General features: G+C 40.4%; 1 protein-coding gene across 1 annotated transcript; it reads right to left on the bottom strand.

Moving 5' to 3' along the window:
• Nucleotides 1–500: 500 nt before the first annotated feature.
• LOC148657054 (uncharacterized) lies at nucleotides 501–15,181 on the bottom strand. Its single transcript, XM_088644414.1, is given in 10 exon segments — nucleotides 501–1,186; nucleotides 1,189–1,674; nucleotides 1,677–1,958; nucleotides 1,961–3,197; nucleotides 4,155–4,336; nucleotides 5,110–5,313; nucleotides 7,403–7,413; nucleotides 8,084–8,605; nucleotides 13,669–13,822; nucleotides 15,127–15,181. Coding segments are annotated over 10 exon segments (3,819 nt in total).
• Between the last annotated feature and the right edge of the window lie 3,950 nt (nucleotides 15,182–19,131).

Below are 19,131 nucleotides of genomic sequence, written 5' to 3'. Positions count from 1 at the left end.
AGTGGTTCACATTTCACATGCTATTTGTCCTGCGAGTTCTTTCCGTGAGACTTTACGCAGTCAGTGTGTGTGCTTACAACCCTTGATGTTTTTTTGAGACACGGCTTGTGCAGCGTATAAGCCGCCTGGCCGGCTGGTGCCGCTCACACCCCGGGATCTCGCGGCCCTCACCAGACTCCCCAAGCTGCCGTAACTCCCCGATTCCCTAGGTTTATAATAGAGCGCACTCAACCCCGCTGCAGACATGGTCACCTTCCAAACCAACACACGCTTTCATACACCTATTTATAAATCGAGGGATGCGGCGGCTGGGGCTTTTGGACCCTGAGGCTCCGGCCCGACTGGCAGGGGGAAGACGGTACATCCGCCCCTTAAAGACACACCATTGGCTCCTCAGCGGATGGGTCATGCACCCATAACAACACACCATTGGATGACAAGGGGGCGGGACACCCACCCACAGCTGACTCCCATTGGCTGAAAGGGGGGCGTGGCACCTGTCAAACGTTTGACGAAAGGTGTCGCTTTACACTTCTCTGGGCCACTCCTAACTGGTCTGCAAAGACCAGGGCCACTGACTTGTGGCTAGAGATGAAATCTTCTGGGATTGTCATCAGCTCGTTGTGAAAGAAGTATTCTTCAGAAACTGAAAATGTATTTTTTTTAAATGTCACCCTCACATGTTTAAGTTCAACTAAAACACAGCCTTCTTTGTTTGTGAAGCAACCACACACCTCAAGATAGTCAGAGTTTGCTTTGGTTGTCCTTAAATACATAATCATTTCCTCCTCCAATGGCTTTACAACTGTCAGGCTGCCTATGGCTGAAGGAAACCCAGGTCTTGCCTTACAGCCGTTCGCTGCTACAACAGCGGTCATCTGTAAGAAGTAGTCTAACACTACAGGGTGTATGCAGTAGTCATCCAGCTGGTTTACAGTTTCATCTGGGACCTTCACGCTCGTGAGAGCTTCCTTGAACTCTTCCCCATAATGCACATCTCCAAGGTTTCTGAAAACCGACCCATACTGGAATCCTACCTGAGAAAGTTTTTTGTAGACATCCCCTGACTTTACTACAAAGGGACATCTTTTGAAGATAAAGTCCAGTAAGATTTTCTTTTCTTTAATAGTTTGTTCTGTGCTACGCTCAATTCTCCCAGATGCATAAGTGGCTACCGCATCATTGCATTGCCTGTTGGTTCGAGCTGTACTTTCATCTCAGGTGAGTTTTTGCTCACAATGAAAGGACTCTGGAAATGAATGGTGAGCTGCAGTGACCCGAGTGGTACTTTTGGTCTCACACTGGCCGTGAACGATGCCAATCCCACTTCAACATAGAAGGCACCTGGAACTATAACAACACCATTGTTTTTGTGTTCAGATATAGACACAGAGTCTCCTGAAATGTTGCAACTGAATTCTTTGTCGTCGTTGCCGGTCTGCATCAGCACAGGGTGATTGGAAGCTGACACAGTTTCATTGCCCTTCCTTACCAACTCAAAGTACACCTCTTTCTTCAGACTGTCAAACTGATATCTTGTAAATGGTGTTGGTATTGTCTCACATCCTTCAAAAAGTTGTTCCCAGTTGACCTGTAGGCCCAGCTCAAAAAGCTTTGACGTGACAGTAAACAATGCCTCGTGGTCTTTGTCTGGCTGCACAGATGAGAACACCTGGCCTCATTCCCTACTGTCTCTAAGATATTCCTCTGCAGTGCTCTTCTTGGACCAATTTCTACAAAAACTACATTCCTCTTGTCTTTCGCAGCAGATTTCACTGCCTGCTCAAAAGCTACTGGCTCTCGAATGTTTCTCGCCCAGTATTCGACTGTGATAAAATCACCTGGAGAACAAACGTTTCCTGTCACAGTTGGGAACAGCTCTACCTCCATTGGTTGTTGTGTCAACATGCCGATGTTCTCTTCAATTGGCCTTAAAATTTGATCCATCACGTGGCTGTCACACCTATGTTACTGACCACAAGCATTTTCCCACCAGTCGCTGTGGCCTGAAGAGCACTGCGGAAGTAAATGACCTTAACTGCGTCCTCCAGGGACAGCAATCCAGAACAATGTGCAGCAGCCACCTCTCCCACAGAGTGCCCAACCATGGCATCTGCTTTGACACCCCAGTGCTTGAAAAGGCTGGCAATAGCAACCTGAACAGCAAAGAGAAGTGGCTGGACAACATCTGGTTTGGAGTAATCATCGTTGTCATAATCACTGTCCAGTTTCTCCAGGAGATTCATGCTCTTATAGTTGTGGAAAATCTCATCTATCTCTTTCACCTTCTCCCTGAAACCGCACTCCTCTTGTAATAGCTGCTTGCACATCCCTCAGTAGATAACTCCATTGCCACAAAACACAAAAACCAACCTGGGGTTGGACTTTGACTGAGCAATGCTCTTGGTTGTTGCAGATTTAAGTTGCTCTACTAAATTACTGATAGAAGATGCAACAAAGGCTCTTCTGTATCTGTGCCTCAAGTGAGTCCTTCTACATGCAGATGTATAAGCTAGAGCTTGTAGATCGAGTGTGTTGTCATTGCTGATCTTTTGGACTGTGTCTTCCATCATCGTTTTAAGAGATTTTTCTGTGGTTGCAGACAGAACAAACAGTTTGGGCGCAGTGTGAGTTCTTGACCTAACATCTTGCTGTTGTCTGTACTGCTTCATGACAGCATGAGCGTTGGTGCCTCCAAAGCCAAAGTTATTGATGCCTGCAGCCCTTCCCAGCGGGCCAGTCTCTACCCACTTCTCTGCTGCAGTGGGGACTTTGAGATTCAGGGCTTTGGCATCGATGCTTGCGTTGTCCTCAGAATAGAAGAGGGAGGGGACAATGGTTTCATGGCGCATCATCAGCAGGACCTTGACGAGCCCTGCCACCCCCGCTGCAGACTCGGTGTGCCCAATGTTACCTTTCACAGAGCCGACACAAAGCGCTGGGGATCCTGGGGGTCGGGTTTTGGCTATGACGTTGTAGATGCTAACAGCTTCTGTGGGATCTCCTACTGGGGTTCCAGTCCCATGAGCCTCTACGTACTGGACCTGAGATGGGTCAATCTGTGCAGGGTAAATTGTGCGAAGGAGCTCTTGCTGTTGGGCCATGGATGGCTTGGTGATTGGGGTGACAGAGCGGCCATCTTGATTTACAGCAGTGCTGCTTACGATGCCCCACACGTGGTCAAAATCCCTCTTAGCCTGTTAACACAAATAGGAACCAGGCATATTAGTTTAAATGAGCAGTTTAATAAAGAAAAGATAAAGTTCTGTTTGGAGGAAAACATTTTTCTTTTCAATTCGTGTACTAAAAAAGCACAATTTGTATTCATTATTCAACTTTCTGTGTTCCTATAATTGCTACAAGTATATATAATCATATATATGATTATAGCACTGTTTCTAAAACATTATATTGTTACACCTTTATTATAAACATTGTAATACACCTCCATTGTAAACATTTCCAGGGAAATTAGGCTGAGAGAGATGGAAAGATACAGTATAATGTAGTAGGAATTGTAAATAAAAATTAAAGGTTCTATCATTATAACAACAGTGAAAGAAGCATTAACTATTAAGTAAAACGGAAGGAAGAAGAAGGCTCCACATTAGAAAGATTTCTTCTCTTTTCAGCACGGAATAAATATTTACTTGTTCCTTTGCCTTGTTCACTAATTGCAAAGTCAGTAAAGAGCCTCAGGCAGTGGAAATACAATTTTCTATATTAAGGACTGTTAGTATAAAAGAGACAATTAATTCAGACACTGTAGATGGTATCATGCAAATTGTAATCAAGTAAACTAGGAATATTATTCAGAAGCCAGGGGTTACGTGAAGTGAAAAATTCCTATGAACACAAACCCCAGTGGTATATGGGAAACTAATCAGCTACTGTATCTTTGATCAGCAAATTTCTGGATTTTAAAGCTTAACCTACACTTGATTGAGTCATTAGAGAGCCTAGAATTTTAGCTTTTAATTTTTTATCTTATAATTGTAGCCTTTTTAAAAATTTAATCTGAATAACATCCAGTTAAATTCTACTGTGCACCCCTTCACCTTTAAAGCAAATGTAAAACAGGTCAGTAAAACACATGAAATTAATCAGCAGCTTAATCACAGCGGGTTTATTCAGGGAGCGTGGGACCAACTCACCTTTTGGAGGGGCTTCAGTAAGACAATCCCACAGCCCTCCCCTCTTCCATAGCCATCTGCTTTGCTGGAGAAGGGCTTGCTGGTGCCTTCAGGCGAAATCATTTTTGCTTTGCTGAGGACGACAAACACTCGTGGCTCAATAATGCAGCTGACACCTCCACAAATCGCCATTTCGCAGTCCCCTAGAAAACAATAATCAGATATCCTATGAAATGAATTGAGCCCGATACAGTAAATACAAAGGAAATACATACATAAAAAGTTATTAAATACTTCAGATACAGTACGCCTATTTTATAGGGGAGTGGAACTGATACTCCATAAAGAGATTATAATCATGGTCAAATATTGGAAAGAAAAAGTATATACAGTATATGTAATAGAACTTGTTGTTTTAACTATCATTTTACTCATGAGGGTCAAAGATTGAAAGTCAGATAATAGCTGTTCATTTTTCAAGAACTTTCTAGACATAAATACATTACAGAATCGAGCAGCAACTTCGACTCAAGGCTAAAATGGGTCTCAATAAGCTGAAATAGCCTGTTGCCTTTCTCATTTTGTTTGTAAATATAGCCGGTTCTCTAGGCAATATGTTTCTTTATGTCATGTGAGCAATAAAGCTAAAGATTTCATACAAAGATTGCATGAAAACAAACACATTTTTGACAATTAATAGAGAATCCTTACTTGTACATTTCTGCTTGCCTGTGTTTATAAGTCTTGTATCCTTCCCTTTGCATATCTCTCTTGTATTCCTGCATTGGCTCCAGTATCATTCTCTGCATTTCCTAGCACAGCTGGAGTTGGTGACTACATACATTTCACCAAACTAAAACTAGGACTGTAGGTTCCTAGAATCTAGAATAATCAGCTTTTTGTCTTCAACTTATCCACAGAGAACAGCCATCTCCCTTCACCTGCCATTGTGTCTCCTCTTTCTTCGAGCGATTACCTTGTCTGATGGCCTGGCAGGCAGAGTGAAGAGCCACGAGGGAAGAGGAGCAGGCGCTGTCGATGGCGAACGAGGGCCCCGTGAAGTTGAAGGTGTAGGAAATCTGATTGGCGGCGATGCTCATTGCTGTCCCTGTGCCATTGTAGTGGTTTATTGTGGTGGGACTGTTGCTTAAAAGTCCTTCGTAATCTCTGTTCATGAGACCTAAGTGAAAAAGAAATCAGCAAGGTCTACCAACAGGGGAAATCAAACATGATAGAAATTGCTGTAAGATAGAAACACAATAAACAAAAGGAGCAAAAAAAACTTTTGTGGAATAAAGAAAGAAACAAGGTTGAACAACAATAATAATAATAAATATTCTAAACAATATACAATCAATAAAAAATTCTAAAAGGAAAGAATGTTTGAACCTTTAAATTCTGAGTGCAGAGCTCTCAGTGTACAGGTGCAAAGGAACAAGTAGAGGTTAATTCCACACTGCCTGAAGATTGCTCCACCAATATAGTTTAAATGTAGTTTTGACTTCTGTATTCCTACTATTGCGTTCTGTTTGTTCCTGTTTAGATTACTTACTAATTAATATTCTGAAGTACTGTTACCCACTCAGATTTCTTTGTCTGTGACTTCTAATTGCCCCATCCTCTAAAATTATTCTTCACAAGTTTTTTTTCCCAGTTTATTTATTATCTGCAGCGCTTTCTTGAAATATCTTTTTAATAGCCTATGCAGTGTTGTGAGAGGTCTGACCCCTGTCCTTACAAATTGTATTGTATTTTCTAAACTAATGATCTCCTCTAAATATATGTTTATTTACAGGTCAGTAATAACTGATTGGTTGTTAATATTTATACTTATAATAATATTGGAAAGTATTAAGTTACTAATACATGTTATGTGTGATTTTTTTGTTTAATTATTAATGAATGTTTAAATCTCTTTTTATTATTTCTAATGATGACAGTTTTTTACTACAGTGTGCTATTTTTTGTGTATATTAACTCTGGGATGCTTCAGTTCCAAATAAGATGTTAGTATTACTGTCACGCCCACAACTAACCAGATTCCAACGCGGAAACGTCCTCACTCTCCTCGCACTCAACCCCTGAGCACTTCTAGCAGACAGCATCGTTCTGACCCATCAACCACTCACAGCACTTCACTAATCACTGCACCTCTCACCTCCCGTAATACTAAAACTCGCATTACCCTCTGCTCACTGCCCGGTATTGGTCTCTCCTTTAGGAGCTCTCGTCCAAGTTAATAATAATACTAATTGCTTACACTAATATAGCGCTTTTCTGGACACTCCACTCAAAGCGCTTTACAGCTAATTGGGACTCCCCTCCACCACCACTAATGTGCAGCCGCACCTGGATGATGCGACGGCAGCCATAGTGCGCCAGAACGCTCACCTCACATCAGCTATCAGTGGGGAGGAGAGCAGAGTAATGAAGCCACTTCATAGATGGGAATTATTAGGAGGCCATGATTGGTAAGGGCTGTTGTAACAGAAAGAATAAGGTTCTGGATCCCGAGATGAAGTTAAACAGAAGAGTTTATTGCATGCAAGGAATAATAAAGCCGAAGTCTTGTTTCCCACAAGAAACAACAAAACCGAAGTATTGTTCAAAGTGCTGGTACAAACTTTAGGTTTATATATCCTTTCCTTTCGGCTTCTGATGTCACTGTTATTATGGTAAAGGGGGGAGGTCACTTGTTTGGCCAGTTTACAGCTTTTTGGCCAAATGGTCAGAGATTAAGTCCCCAGGGGGTTCCCTAGCTCTCCTAGCTCGCATCTGGAATCCTTATCAGTTAACCCCCTAACTGCCATAAACTCCTGTTGCTTAGAAGTCTAATCTTCAAGCAGAAAGGACTTAATTTAAACCCCATCGTTACTTTTACTTCATTTCCCGCATATAAAATATGGCATACGTCAGAACTACCTATTTTTTACCCATACAATGTCAGGGCAGATCTTTCCTTTCTAGGTGAACAGGGATGCATTGCCATGGCATTGTGCGTTCCATGGTTACAACAAGATGTGATTGATGTTTTTGTACAAGTGAAAGTTACAATTATACATATAAAACAATCCTAATCCTACAAATAAATAAAGTCCTACCCCAGGACCCAAACGCAGACCTCAGCCATATGGAGATCTATCGTCAGGATCTTGGAATAGCAATATTGACCCAACTCTGATTATCATTTTTTGGCTGATAGATATGCCAACACCAGACTGTATTGATACCATATCCCCAGTAATGCTCCTCAGGCCTAACAAGCGCACTGTTGGTCCACCTTAGGACGCATCAGACACAGAAACGGTAACAACTTTCTGTTCACTCAGTCTCTGGTGCAGTGGCTCGGTGAAAGTGCGATGCATGGATCCAGCGATCTCATCCTGTCACTCAGATGACACAGTCAGTAGTTAGTGGCACTTGATATGGTCCCTCCCAGCAGGATTGCAACGTCTGGGAGGGTATCTCTTCTTCACCTACACCCACCCGCCAGGTATCCGGTCGTGTCTCCCCTCTACTGGAGGTCCCCAAGCATCCAGCACCTGTTCACGAGCCCTGTGCACCACTTCAGTTAACAAACCTACAATACTGTATATATATATTCGTATGAGCTTAACATGCAGAAGTTACATAGTTATATTGTCACAGTCAGGTGCCTCAGCCAGTCGCGGCTGGCATCATCCAAATCGATAAAGTTGCCGGGGCATCTGAAGCGAGGGCAGGAGTATAGGATGTGGTCGGCCGTCTGCTCCTTGCCGTCTCCGCATTTGCAGATTGGGTCATCAGTGAGACCCCAATTGTGTAGGGTGGCCCAGAAACGGCCATGTCCAGTTCTTAGTCGGTTCAGCTTGACCCAGGCTTGACTGGGTAGGTCATTTCCAGCGGGTTTGTTGGATACTTTGTCAATAAATTGTTTCAGTCTGTGGTTGTTATTATTCCACGCGTCTTACCACTTTTTGTTAGCCCAATTAGTGCCATTGTTGTTGTTTGCTTCTTTCTTGAGGCACCTCATTGTGTTAGAAGGTGAGTGCCGGTTTTCTAATCGGAGGATTGTGGTGTTCTGGTTGCAGATGGCATCATGCAGCAGGTGGTTGGAGTCATCCGAGGCTTTCAGTGCAAGGTTGACGCAACTTGCTTCTCTGCGAAGGTTAGGTGGAGAGATGCCGCTGAGAATCGGTAGCAATTCAGTGGGCATAGATCTAATGCACCCGGTTATAATGCGCATGCTGTTGTTCAGGGCTGTGTCTACCTTCTTCGTGTGGTTACTGTTGTGCCAGGCAGGAGAGCAGTACTCAGCTACCAAGAAGGCCAGAGAAAGCACAGAGGTGCGTAAGACGGTGAAATTTGCACCCCAGCTAGTGCCAGCTAGTCTTTGCAGTGGGTCAAGAAGAGCTACTTCCTCGTAGTGACCTCCGGGCAACGTCTCTGACGGCAAAAAGCTCTTCAAAACGAACTTACCATGCAATTCAATACTGTAATAGAGAGTTAGTAAATTCAACAGTCCGTTAGCCAAACTTGGCCTCCAGGGAGTGTCTTTGGCTGCCCGTGATGATCTCAAATGGGCTCAGTCTCACAGTTCCGTTTGTTCCAGCCCGCAAAGAGCATCTACCTACGGTGTTCCTTCAGTTGATATTTCCTTAGTTGGTCTTTCAGACTGTGGGTGATGGGGGCAATGTAACTTCCACCTCACCCCTAGTGAGGCGATTACAGCCTGGCACACCTTCCCAGTGTAGTATGTCCCTAGATCAGTATCCAAGGGGAAGGGCAGTCCGCACCACGGGATCATCTTTGTCATAAACCTGGGTATCCGCCAGCCCACACCCCATCATCATACAACCCCACATTCTTTTCACATTTTTTCTAACCACATCTATTAAAGGCCTCAACCTGAATTCTCCCTTTTCCCCAGTAGAGGTTTCAAAGGAGTCTCAGACTCCTGCTCTCCCAGTGCCGCTCGCCTGGCATCTGCATCTGCACGGTTGTTACCTTGAGTTACTGGAATTCTTTATTTATTGTGTTATTTACACCTTATTCCAGCTGCTTCAGTTGGCAGCTGTAAAACTACAAATCAGTTCAGATACAAGCCCAGTATTCTTAACTGGAGTCCCTGCCGTTGTGAGAGAATCCTATTTCTCCATAGCCATCCAGAATTGTGGCCTACATGCAACAAATACATACATTATATACATATACAGTAACCCTTTAACATCTTTCTTTTTACAATCTTCCATCAGAGCATTTTTCCGATTGTTAGCACCTCGAATTCTGTTGTAACAGCTCAGCCTGTTCTCTGTTCTCCCTCATGCATCAGAGAGGACCCATCAGTAAACAGTATAACATTTTCTTTAATTTTCACGGTCCCCCACCTTTTGGCTACAGCATCTAATGGTATAATAGTGCCTACCTCCATGCTCCTGTGTCAGCACAGCTGCCCAGAACCCTTTTTCCACACTTACATACAAAGGAATGGTTGATCCATCTGAGGAAACCCCAGCCTCAGCACCTGTAAGGGAGCTTGTTTCAAATTATTACAGGCGGCTTTTGCTGCTGGAACCAAGGCAATCTTGTCCTTGTACTTCACTCCCCCCTTAAGCAGATCTGTTAAAAGTTGTGCTCACCCCGTAAAAACATTGCACCCAGGCCCTGTTAAAATTACACAATACTAGACACAAAAGGGCCTTATCATAACTGCTTAATATTAGACACTCTAAGCCTGAAGCAACTCAGACTTGTGGGTTTCCTCATCAGGGGAAGCCCTCAGAATACCATCAACATACTGAGTGATCACAGTCAGTTGAAGCTACGTGATACCCTGTTCTGGATAGTCATTCCTTGTAATGCATAATATTCAAACCAAATAGATCTGGGATAAAACCACCCACATTCGGGGTGCATGTGAATGTTAAAATCTGGTACTCAGCAAGTAAAATTTGCTGCCCCAATACTCCTGTGGCCTCCTGCCGTCTCCCCACCTATAGCACTCTATAGATAGATAGATAATAGTTTATTTATCCCGTAGGGAAATTGATGAATATAGCACACTGTTGAACAGAGGAGTGAAGCAAGCATGACAGTAGTGCTCCAGTATCCCATAACAGAAACACCGACACCCCATTTACAGTACATTTTAGGTTTAACTCCTTTTATGCACTGGACTGGGACAGCCTTAGGGAGGCTACAAGGGATTTACAGGATCTAATCGTTAGGTAAATAGATCTCTCACAAGACTGTTTATTCTCCCCAGACAGAGCTCTTAGAAGGGTGATAGATTTTTCACTGTTCTTCTCTGTCAGCCTGTCTATTTTGTTTCTAAGATTTATCCAATTTCTGTGGAATATACCCTATGTAAACTGCTCACACCTTCTTGTACATATTTCTCCCTATCTGTCGGTGGAGATTATTCAGTTCTGCAAATCTCACAGTGGTGTTATCCCCAGTCATGATTCTAAACCTACAGCCTTTCAGCATGTCTGGTTTCGAGACATTCGAATAAATCCAACTTTTCTTTCAACTATTACAACTTATTGTATATAAATACAAAAACTGTTTGTCTAATTCTTCCTTTAGTTTCTGATTCTCCTGTACTGCCTATTTTCGCTTTTGATCATACTCTTTTGTAGCGACTTAAAGTATCTTTTCTTTCATTTATTTCTTTCGGGGTTTTTTTTTCTCCCGTAAACACATTTTTGGTAATCGCATTCCAATTTCTTTCTTTTTTTCCTCATGTATCTGCCACCACTGGTGCCGGCCGTGCACCAGGGTGGCAGCTACATCCTTGTGCTTTTGCCAATACCCATATGCTTTGTTTACAGGCATCTTCGCCCCAAACTCCCTCTGACAAACTCAGCTTTTCCCATATTTTTCCATCTTTTCCGTCAACTTACACTTTTCCGATATATAAACAGACCCTTACAATACTTTCTCAGACCATCAGTTAGCACACATGTTCGGTCTCTTTAAGAGTTACTTTGTCGTGTGTGAGGTAACAGCTCATACAGTAGGAGGCTGCTTTCACTTTTGAAACCCTGTACATTCCTGCACTTATTCAACTATGGGCGTCTGTTACCTCCAGATCTAAATACCTCTCAGAGTCTTTAGGGAGGACTTACACAGTACTGTTCACAGGCAAGGAACGAGACCTCGAGAACTCCCTTCCTTGATCACTAATTCACCATCCCCAGAATGCCAGCATTGCTGCTTTTGCCACGGGGTGGACTTAAGCACTGAGCTCAATCAGGGCTATTCTCGGATCCCAACGTCCTTTAACTCCTGCTACTTACTGCTTTGCTCTTTTATTATGAGGTGTGTTTATGTAAGTATCGTGCATGTGTATATGTTCACAAACAAGAAATACACCAGAAACATACATCTATATCTACGTCTCTGCTGCTCCCTTTAAACGGAGGAAAACACGAAAAACATACATGTATCATCTACGTGGGCTTGTGGTCGAATGCGTTGAACCTGGAAGTTGTAAGACATAAAAATAGTTCAGGTGGGTAGCTGCGTCACCATGCATAGTCTGCAAAGGAACAATAGGTTTATTCTGTGCTGAAAAGAGAAGAGAGAAAACACAACGTATCGGCCCACAGCTGAAGAAGGCTACACAGCTGATACGTTGTGTTTTCTCTCTTCTCTTTTCAGCATGGAATAAACCTATTACTTGTTCCTTCATAGGATAAAAATGGTCATATATTGAATATACAATATTGGAAAATAATCAATATTGAATATTAAGATAAAAGGACCTCACCTTTAAGGGGAAAACTATTAATGTTGGGTAATTTATATTTAAATATGCCACATAGGTTACTGTAACAGTTGAAAAATAACAATTTTCTTTGAAAAACTTCACCATGACACCATGATTAAATTATATAGAGGCTAACTTAATAATTAAGCTTTGGTTTGACTGCTTGTATGAGCCAGACCTTAAATATATATTCTGTTCAAATTAGGTAATAATTTACTTCTGTAAAGACGAAAACGATGTCCTCTCTCCCACTGCTCTTTCTTCCTCTCATCATCTCCCTTGGAAGCCCCAGTTTCCCCAGCATCACCTGACCAAATGTCTTTCTTCCGACATATCAGGTGACTAAAGGCAGCAGGATTTTCCCCACAGCCTTCTGAGGAATGCAGTATTTTGTCTGAAATTGCCATCCTCACTGTAAATATAAATCTGACTCTCGTAACACACTCAAATATCTGGTCGCACACTCAGGGTTTCCAAAACCTAACCAATACAATGTTGAGTATGTCAAGTAATAAAAGGGTAAGTGTCAGTCAATCTTGTAAGATCTGCTTTAAAATATAAAAATCAGTCATAAACTTGAGGAGGACAAATAAATATTAAATTATTGTCAAGAATTCACATAATATCAAACAGTAAAAACACAGAATTAATTAATAGTTTAATTCCTGAGTGTAAAAATGTAAATATTGAATGTTCTATACCAATTCATGATTAAAACTTAACAAGTCTGCCCAGGTGATGTTTTTAATGAGGTCTGAAAACTCCACTGAGACAGAAATGAGCTGAGAGCTCATTTTATCTTTGTCTACTGGGTGCTATTCTTTTTTGGTAAAGACAGAGGGAAGAAATTAATTGTTTAGCAATTTGTTTAATTAAGTTGGGTCCTGCAATGGAGCAATATGTCTTTATATTCATATATGTCTACAAATGTCCCACTATATATATGAAATACCACTGTATAATCTATGTCTACAAATGTTCAACTGTTTATTTTCAGTGATTAGGTGAAATTATGGTTGGAAGCATCACAAAATGTCTCCAGATTACAAGAAAGTATTGAGCAGAATTACAGTATATTTCTGTACATTGTCTCTCTTAGCATGACAGTTTCTTAAAGCTAAGGTATTGTGCTATAGTGGTTCAGCATAAGACACCATTGTTTGTAGACACACGATCAGTTTGTTCTAAAGAAGCCAGGATCTTGTGGGATGTATCCACTTTTAAGCTGCATTCTCATAAATGGTGATTGGTTTTGACATTCTCTGATAAAGTGGCAAATCCACCTTGCAGGTTACTCATTGTTATGTCACTGTGTCCCTGTCATTTTATTTTTGAATGGTGTCATCTAGTTGGGGTGAGAGCCCAGCAAACTATGTGGTGCCTCCGTTTGTGGGTATCACTGGTGGTTTCAGGATGGACCCAGGTTATAGTGGTCTGGTTTGAATATTGGTATGCCTGAGTATATCAATTATCAGTGTCAATTTCTCAGAAACATTCCAATGGATTATACTCAGAGACATTGACTAGTTTTGGATCTATTTTGAAGGCAACAGAAATATTATTAGATGTTCGAGTACAGAGTGGCGTCAGCATGTGTAAGCTGCAAAGGAACAGGTAAATTTAAAAGAAAAGAAACACAAAGTTCTTTAGGTGGACAATTTTACCTTTGGTGCAGCACAGATGTAAATCTTATTAATTGGGGAAAGCTAAAAATTTCAGACAAACATGACTAAACAAAGGGGTTGAAGACCTAGTATTAGGCCCTGTGACAGACTCTCTTACCCATCGATGAGAGCAGCTTTAGCAGTCTGTGATTTTCCTGCCTTGCTGTCATCAGGATCGTTCCAGGACTTGCTGTTGAACCTCTCATTCGGGATCTCCACTGCACAGTTCCTTCCCTCCAGAAGAACCTTCCAGAAGTTGTCTATTCCCTCGCCTGTAAAATAATAGATTGGATAAGCAATGCAGATGATTGGATTTTCTTTTTTCTCTTTTCACTTTAGTTTCTATAACATTTGTAAATTTGTTTTTCAAATTCATCAGTTCCAACAGGTTCCCTGATATAATGTAAATAAGATACGCAAAGCATGCAACATGGGACTGAATATGTTAGCTATGTTAGCACATAACACAAATATAATAGTCATTATACTACTTAGATTTCAGTAGTTCTGTTAAATTCCAATTAACACAATAAGATAACATCTATAAAGGTATAGTGTATTCAATATTTTAGTATGTGGTGTTAACTCTCCTGATGGCAGGAGATAGGAAACGCAAGTTCTAGCTATAAGGTCAAAACGGCAAAAAAGAACTCATTTTAGGAATGAACCAGGCTGCTGCAAGGGTGACAGTGGGGAGGAGGTAGGTGTGAGAGAAAAGATTTGTGCACAGTTGTGGACAGCAGGTGAATATTGTAAGAGAGAGAAGTTAGAGAAATCGAGAAATTACAATTTGACACCTTCCCAACACCATTTCTGGAATTCTGAGATGAGAAATTCCTTTTCAGCTGATATGTTGTATATTACTGAAGTATGAAATAGTTCAATCTGAATCTTCACTCATCAGTGATTTAGCATAATTCTTGTTTTCCTTTCAACTTCCAAAATGAAATAGTTCGATCTGAATCTTCACTCATCAGTGATTTAGCATAATTCTTGTTTTCCTCTCAACTTCCAAAACTACACCCTTTTAGATATCTACTGTATATGGGTGGCCTTATAAATGTGTAATGCTCTATAAAAGTAACATTCAGATGTTTCCCTATCTATACATTACGAAAAAGACTAAGCATGTACATAAATAGTAGAAAAGTAATGATGTTCTTGCTCATTTGATTTTGATGTCCCCTATTAGATCTATACCTGTGATTGGTCATATTGTTTTATAAATGATGGTATTAGGTATTCTTCCATCCAAGAACCAGAAAATGTTCTATGAAAAAAACAGCTACACAAAAGTCCAAAGTCCAGTGCTAAATGCTAAAATTAAACTTACTAAAGAGGAATGAAACACAAAAAAAGAGATCAATAATATTCAGAAGTTATGGATTGTTTGCTACTTTGGCTTCAGCTTTATCATCTACAATTCATATAAAATTAAGCTGAGATAAGGCTATATTGTTTTTGTCAGTGTATCTAATAAAAAACAACAAAAAAGCCAATAGGTCATAGATTTCTTAAAACAATTATATGTATGGTAAATATAAATTAGGCAATCAAAAAATGTAATAATTCTGACCTCCTGGAAAATTGCATCCAATGCCTACAACAGCGATATTTTCTGCTTGTTCCATGATGCTTTCTTTGGATTTTATCCATCCATTCTACTGTCTAAAACAGATTGAAAAGGACATTTTCTTCTATAAAGCAAAAATTGTGAGAATAAATGCATAAAAAATAACAATTTGCAATCAGTACTTAATTCAAATACATTCTTCACAAAAACAACAAATTCTTTAAAAATGTCTGGACTATTCTGATAGCTTTACATTGTGTCTGTATAAATTAATGTTACAAATATTTAAATATTCACCATGTGCACAAATAATTATTTATGCAAAAGAACCTTTTCAGTATTCAAGTAGTAAAGTTAATTACCAGCATAGTAAATAAATGAGAAAATATTTTTTTCCTCAGAAATGCATCCATAAACTGTTATTTTTTTACTTTGAAAATTAAGTTGTTAATTTGTCAGGTAGGCCCAGAAGAATTTGTAATTTAACTTTTTTAATTAATTTAACACGGTTAAAGCTGATTTAGAAACACTTGTGAAAGTTAAGACATAATACAATAAACATTATAAATATATAAATCCATTTCTAATAATCATGTCTTAGTATTTTGCTGACCATAAGCATACAAATTATCTAGTCTTTTTAAAACGAAACATCTCATTTCAAAATATACGTCTGTAAACAACTACTAACCTACATATCCTGCTCTTATGCTCCTTTTATTCATAAATGCTGATGAGCCATTTCATTTTTTATGAAAAAGTTCCTAACCATGTAAATTACATATGGTTCAGTTTTAAAAAGAAGCATAATTATCATGTAATATGGCATGTTTAACATTTTCTATTTCATTTATTTATTTAAACATCACATTTTGGTTACGATGGTTCTATATCTTTTTTGTGCATAGGAAATATTGCTGTCCAAAGATACACATTTATAATTATATAGTTTCTCAATATGGCGCAGTTCAGATGTAAATCTTATTGTAGACTTACTTACCTTGTGTTCTTTTTTCCTGGTAAATGAAGTTGTAAGTGACCTCTTTATATAGCCTTCATGGGGTATGTTACTATTACGCACACAAGGAAGTAGATGTAAGAAAAATACAGAAAAAGTCTTTGGAAGAGTCTTGTATATCTTATAGTCAATCCATTTGATCAGCACTTTCCTAACAATTATCTATAATATAAGTTACTAATTAATTTAAGGCTGAACTGGAATATGACATCAACCATGAATTTCAACTTTAATCATTCCTAATGCAGTTGTTTTACAATGGTTGGCATGGATCTCATAAAATAATGTTTTGATAATACTGAATAACTTTCACTTTTGGAGACTGTAACAGAAGAAGGACCCATCCTAATGGCTGAGCTCAATTCAGGCTTGTCTGTAAGTGATCCTTAACATGCTCCCACAACTCATCCCATACAGTTATTTTCTTTCATTCCCTTCTTTCATTTTACACGTCAGTTTTAACAACTCACAATACCATCATAGCCTCAAAAATTCACTCTCACTTTTCAATACTCTTTTTACATACTGTACTAAAGCACAACACTATATGCCCCCATCATATCACAACCACTGCTGCTGCTGTTTTCTCTAGTCTCCAGTCGCACTGCACTGTCAGAGAGCCAGGACTGGAGAGGCACCCTTTTGGTACAGAGGCAGAGGTCCTTTTGGTCCCACTCCCTTGCTTTCTGATTTTTCATAACATAACATCACTTTATTAGCCCTACACAGTTTCTTGCATTAGGAATTCATCTTTTTACATCCCCCAACTTGCTCTCCATGAGACACACAGACAGAGAGAGAGAAGCTCGGGGTCAGAGCACAGGGTCAGCCATTGTACAGCACCCCTGGAACAGCTGGGGTTAAGGGCCTTGCGCAGGGGCCCAACAGAGTAGGATTCCTCTGACGGCTGTGGGATTTGAACCAGCAACTTTCCAGCCACAGGCACAGATCCTGAGCCACAGAGCCACCGCTCCATCCGCAGGTTATTCCCTCCTTACTGTATGTAAGGCCCTTTCAGCCCAATCCCCACTGCACTCACACAGTACTCTCTATTTTAAGATATGTCACAACAATCACACAGTCTCACACATCTCACTCTCACAGTAACCCTCTAGCACTCCTCACATACAGAGCCAAGGTCCTTCTAGTGGTCCTCCATTCCCTACTCTTCAGCCACCTTTTTCTTCAGTCGACTGGGCCTGACTAGATAGGAGTGAAGACTTTCAGCAGTCTGACAGGCCTTTTCCAACGGAATGCTTCCTGATCACTCTGGCTGTTGTAATATTCTTGCAGAAGGAGCACCTCCTGGCTCCTAGGTCTAACAAGTTGGTCTCCTTTCCAGGAAAGCCTACAGTTTTCTCGAATGTGCTGTCTTCCCACACACTGTTTACTCTCACAGTCCGTGCTGTTCACACTTCCTGGGTGTGTGCACAGCCACTCAGTCACCCAGACCAAGCCACCACAGCAATACTGCCCCTTGATAGCGTGTCTTAGCACTCAAACACACACATGAGAATCTGCAGCCCACAGCTCTGTCCAGCTCTGTGGCTTTGAAGGTGATCGCACCCAGCCGACTGAAGAGTGTGATCTGTGACATACTGTAATATAATAGTATTACAGAGGATTGCTTATTCCTCCCTTTCACTTTCACTCTGAAATATCACATACTCTCTCTGCAAACATTCCAGTGCAACTGGAAGGCGCAGATATATGGTATGGTATATTTATTACCATATTTGTTCTAAATGTGCAAACATCTCAAGAGAGATTGACCAAGGCTGTTCTCAGATTATAAAAATCCTTCAAGAAAGAGTGAATGCCGAACTTAACAGGAGAAGGTGTACTTTTGTGCGTTCCTGTCTGAAAATGGCCTGTAATGTGACTCCTTGCTTCCCTTCAATTCTCTGCTGTATAAAAGGTCTGTTACAGAATTGACAGTAGCTTTGATGATTTTGTATAGTTGAAAAATGTCCCCGTATACCTGTTATTCATTATTCAAGACTATGAAGAAACATTTAATTTAACCAGTCATTCATTTACGGCCAGGAATTAACCTTCTTGCTTTTCTTTGGACTGATTAGATAGCAACCATGACCTTTTTGAAACATGGTTATCAAAAATGACTAAATGAACTTGAAATTGAACTTGAACTTTATTGTCATATGTAACTGGTACTGGTACAATGGAATTCTTACTTACAGAAAGTCTCTCGATTGTAAAACAAGTGTAAAAAACAAAACAAAGTGCAAACAGTGCATCAAGACAATAAACAAACAAACAGTAGACAATCTGCAAGTAAACATGTAGACAGTTTGAATGTAAACAATACAGACGTGTAAACAATGACTGGAGATGTGCAATAGATAAGAAATCATAAGGAGGTAGATGGTGATGGTGTAGGTGTGGTCCGAGGGGGATGGCTAAATGTGTTCGCCAATCTCACTGCTTGTGGATAGAAGCTATTGAAGAATCTAGTGGTAAGTGTTCGTATGCTCTTACTGTATATCTCTTGCCTGAGGCAGTGGGGTGAAGAGCTCATGCCCAGGGTGGTGACTGCCCTCTGTGATGTCTAATTGAGATCTAATTAATGCATTGTACAGTTTTAACATAATTTCCTTTTGAGTTTGAATTTTTCTTTTGAGATATACACAGTATATCCACAAGAACTCTTCAATCCATTTGAAATTCTTCATTTCTCAGGACCACCCATTTTATGTTTTTAATGTATATTCTTCCTATCTGCATGTAATATGTCAACAGTACACTTGTCAGCTATCAAGCTATCAGGTTCACCCTTCACCACACCCGAAGAAGGCTCCACAGCTGAAATGTTGTTTCTTTTCTTCTCTTTTCAGCATGGAATAAACCTTTAGTTGTTCCGAATTCTATGTCAGCTGCAATGACATTTGATAGGTCCTAGACTGGACTAGATAACCTTTCACAACAGTAGTATTATTTTTCTAATGTAGTTACCAAAACTGTGCACATTT

The sequence above is a fragment of the Lepisosteus platostomus genome, chromosome 8 (assembly GCF_059453375.1).
Source record: "Lepisosteus platostomus isolate fLepPlt1 chromosome 8, fLepPlt1.hap1, whole genome shotgun sequence".
Lineage (NCBI taxonomy): Eukaryota > Metazoa > Chordata > Actinopteri > Semionotiformes > Lepisosteidae > Lepisosteus > Lepisosteus platostomus.
This window is presented reverse-complemented; position numbering and strand designations above follow the sequence as displayed.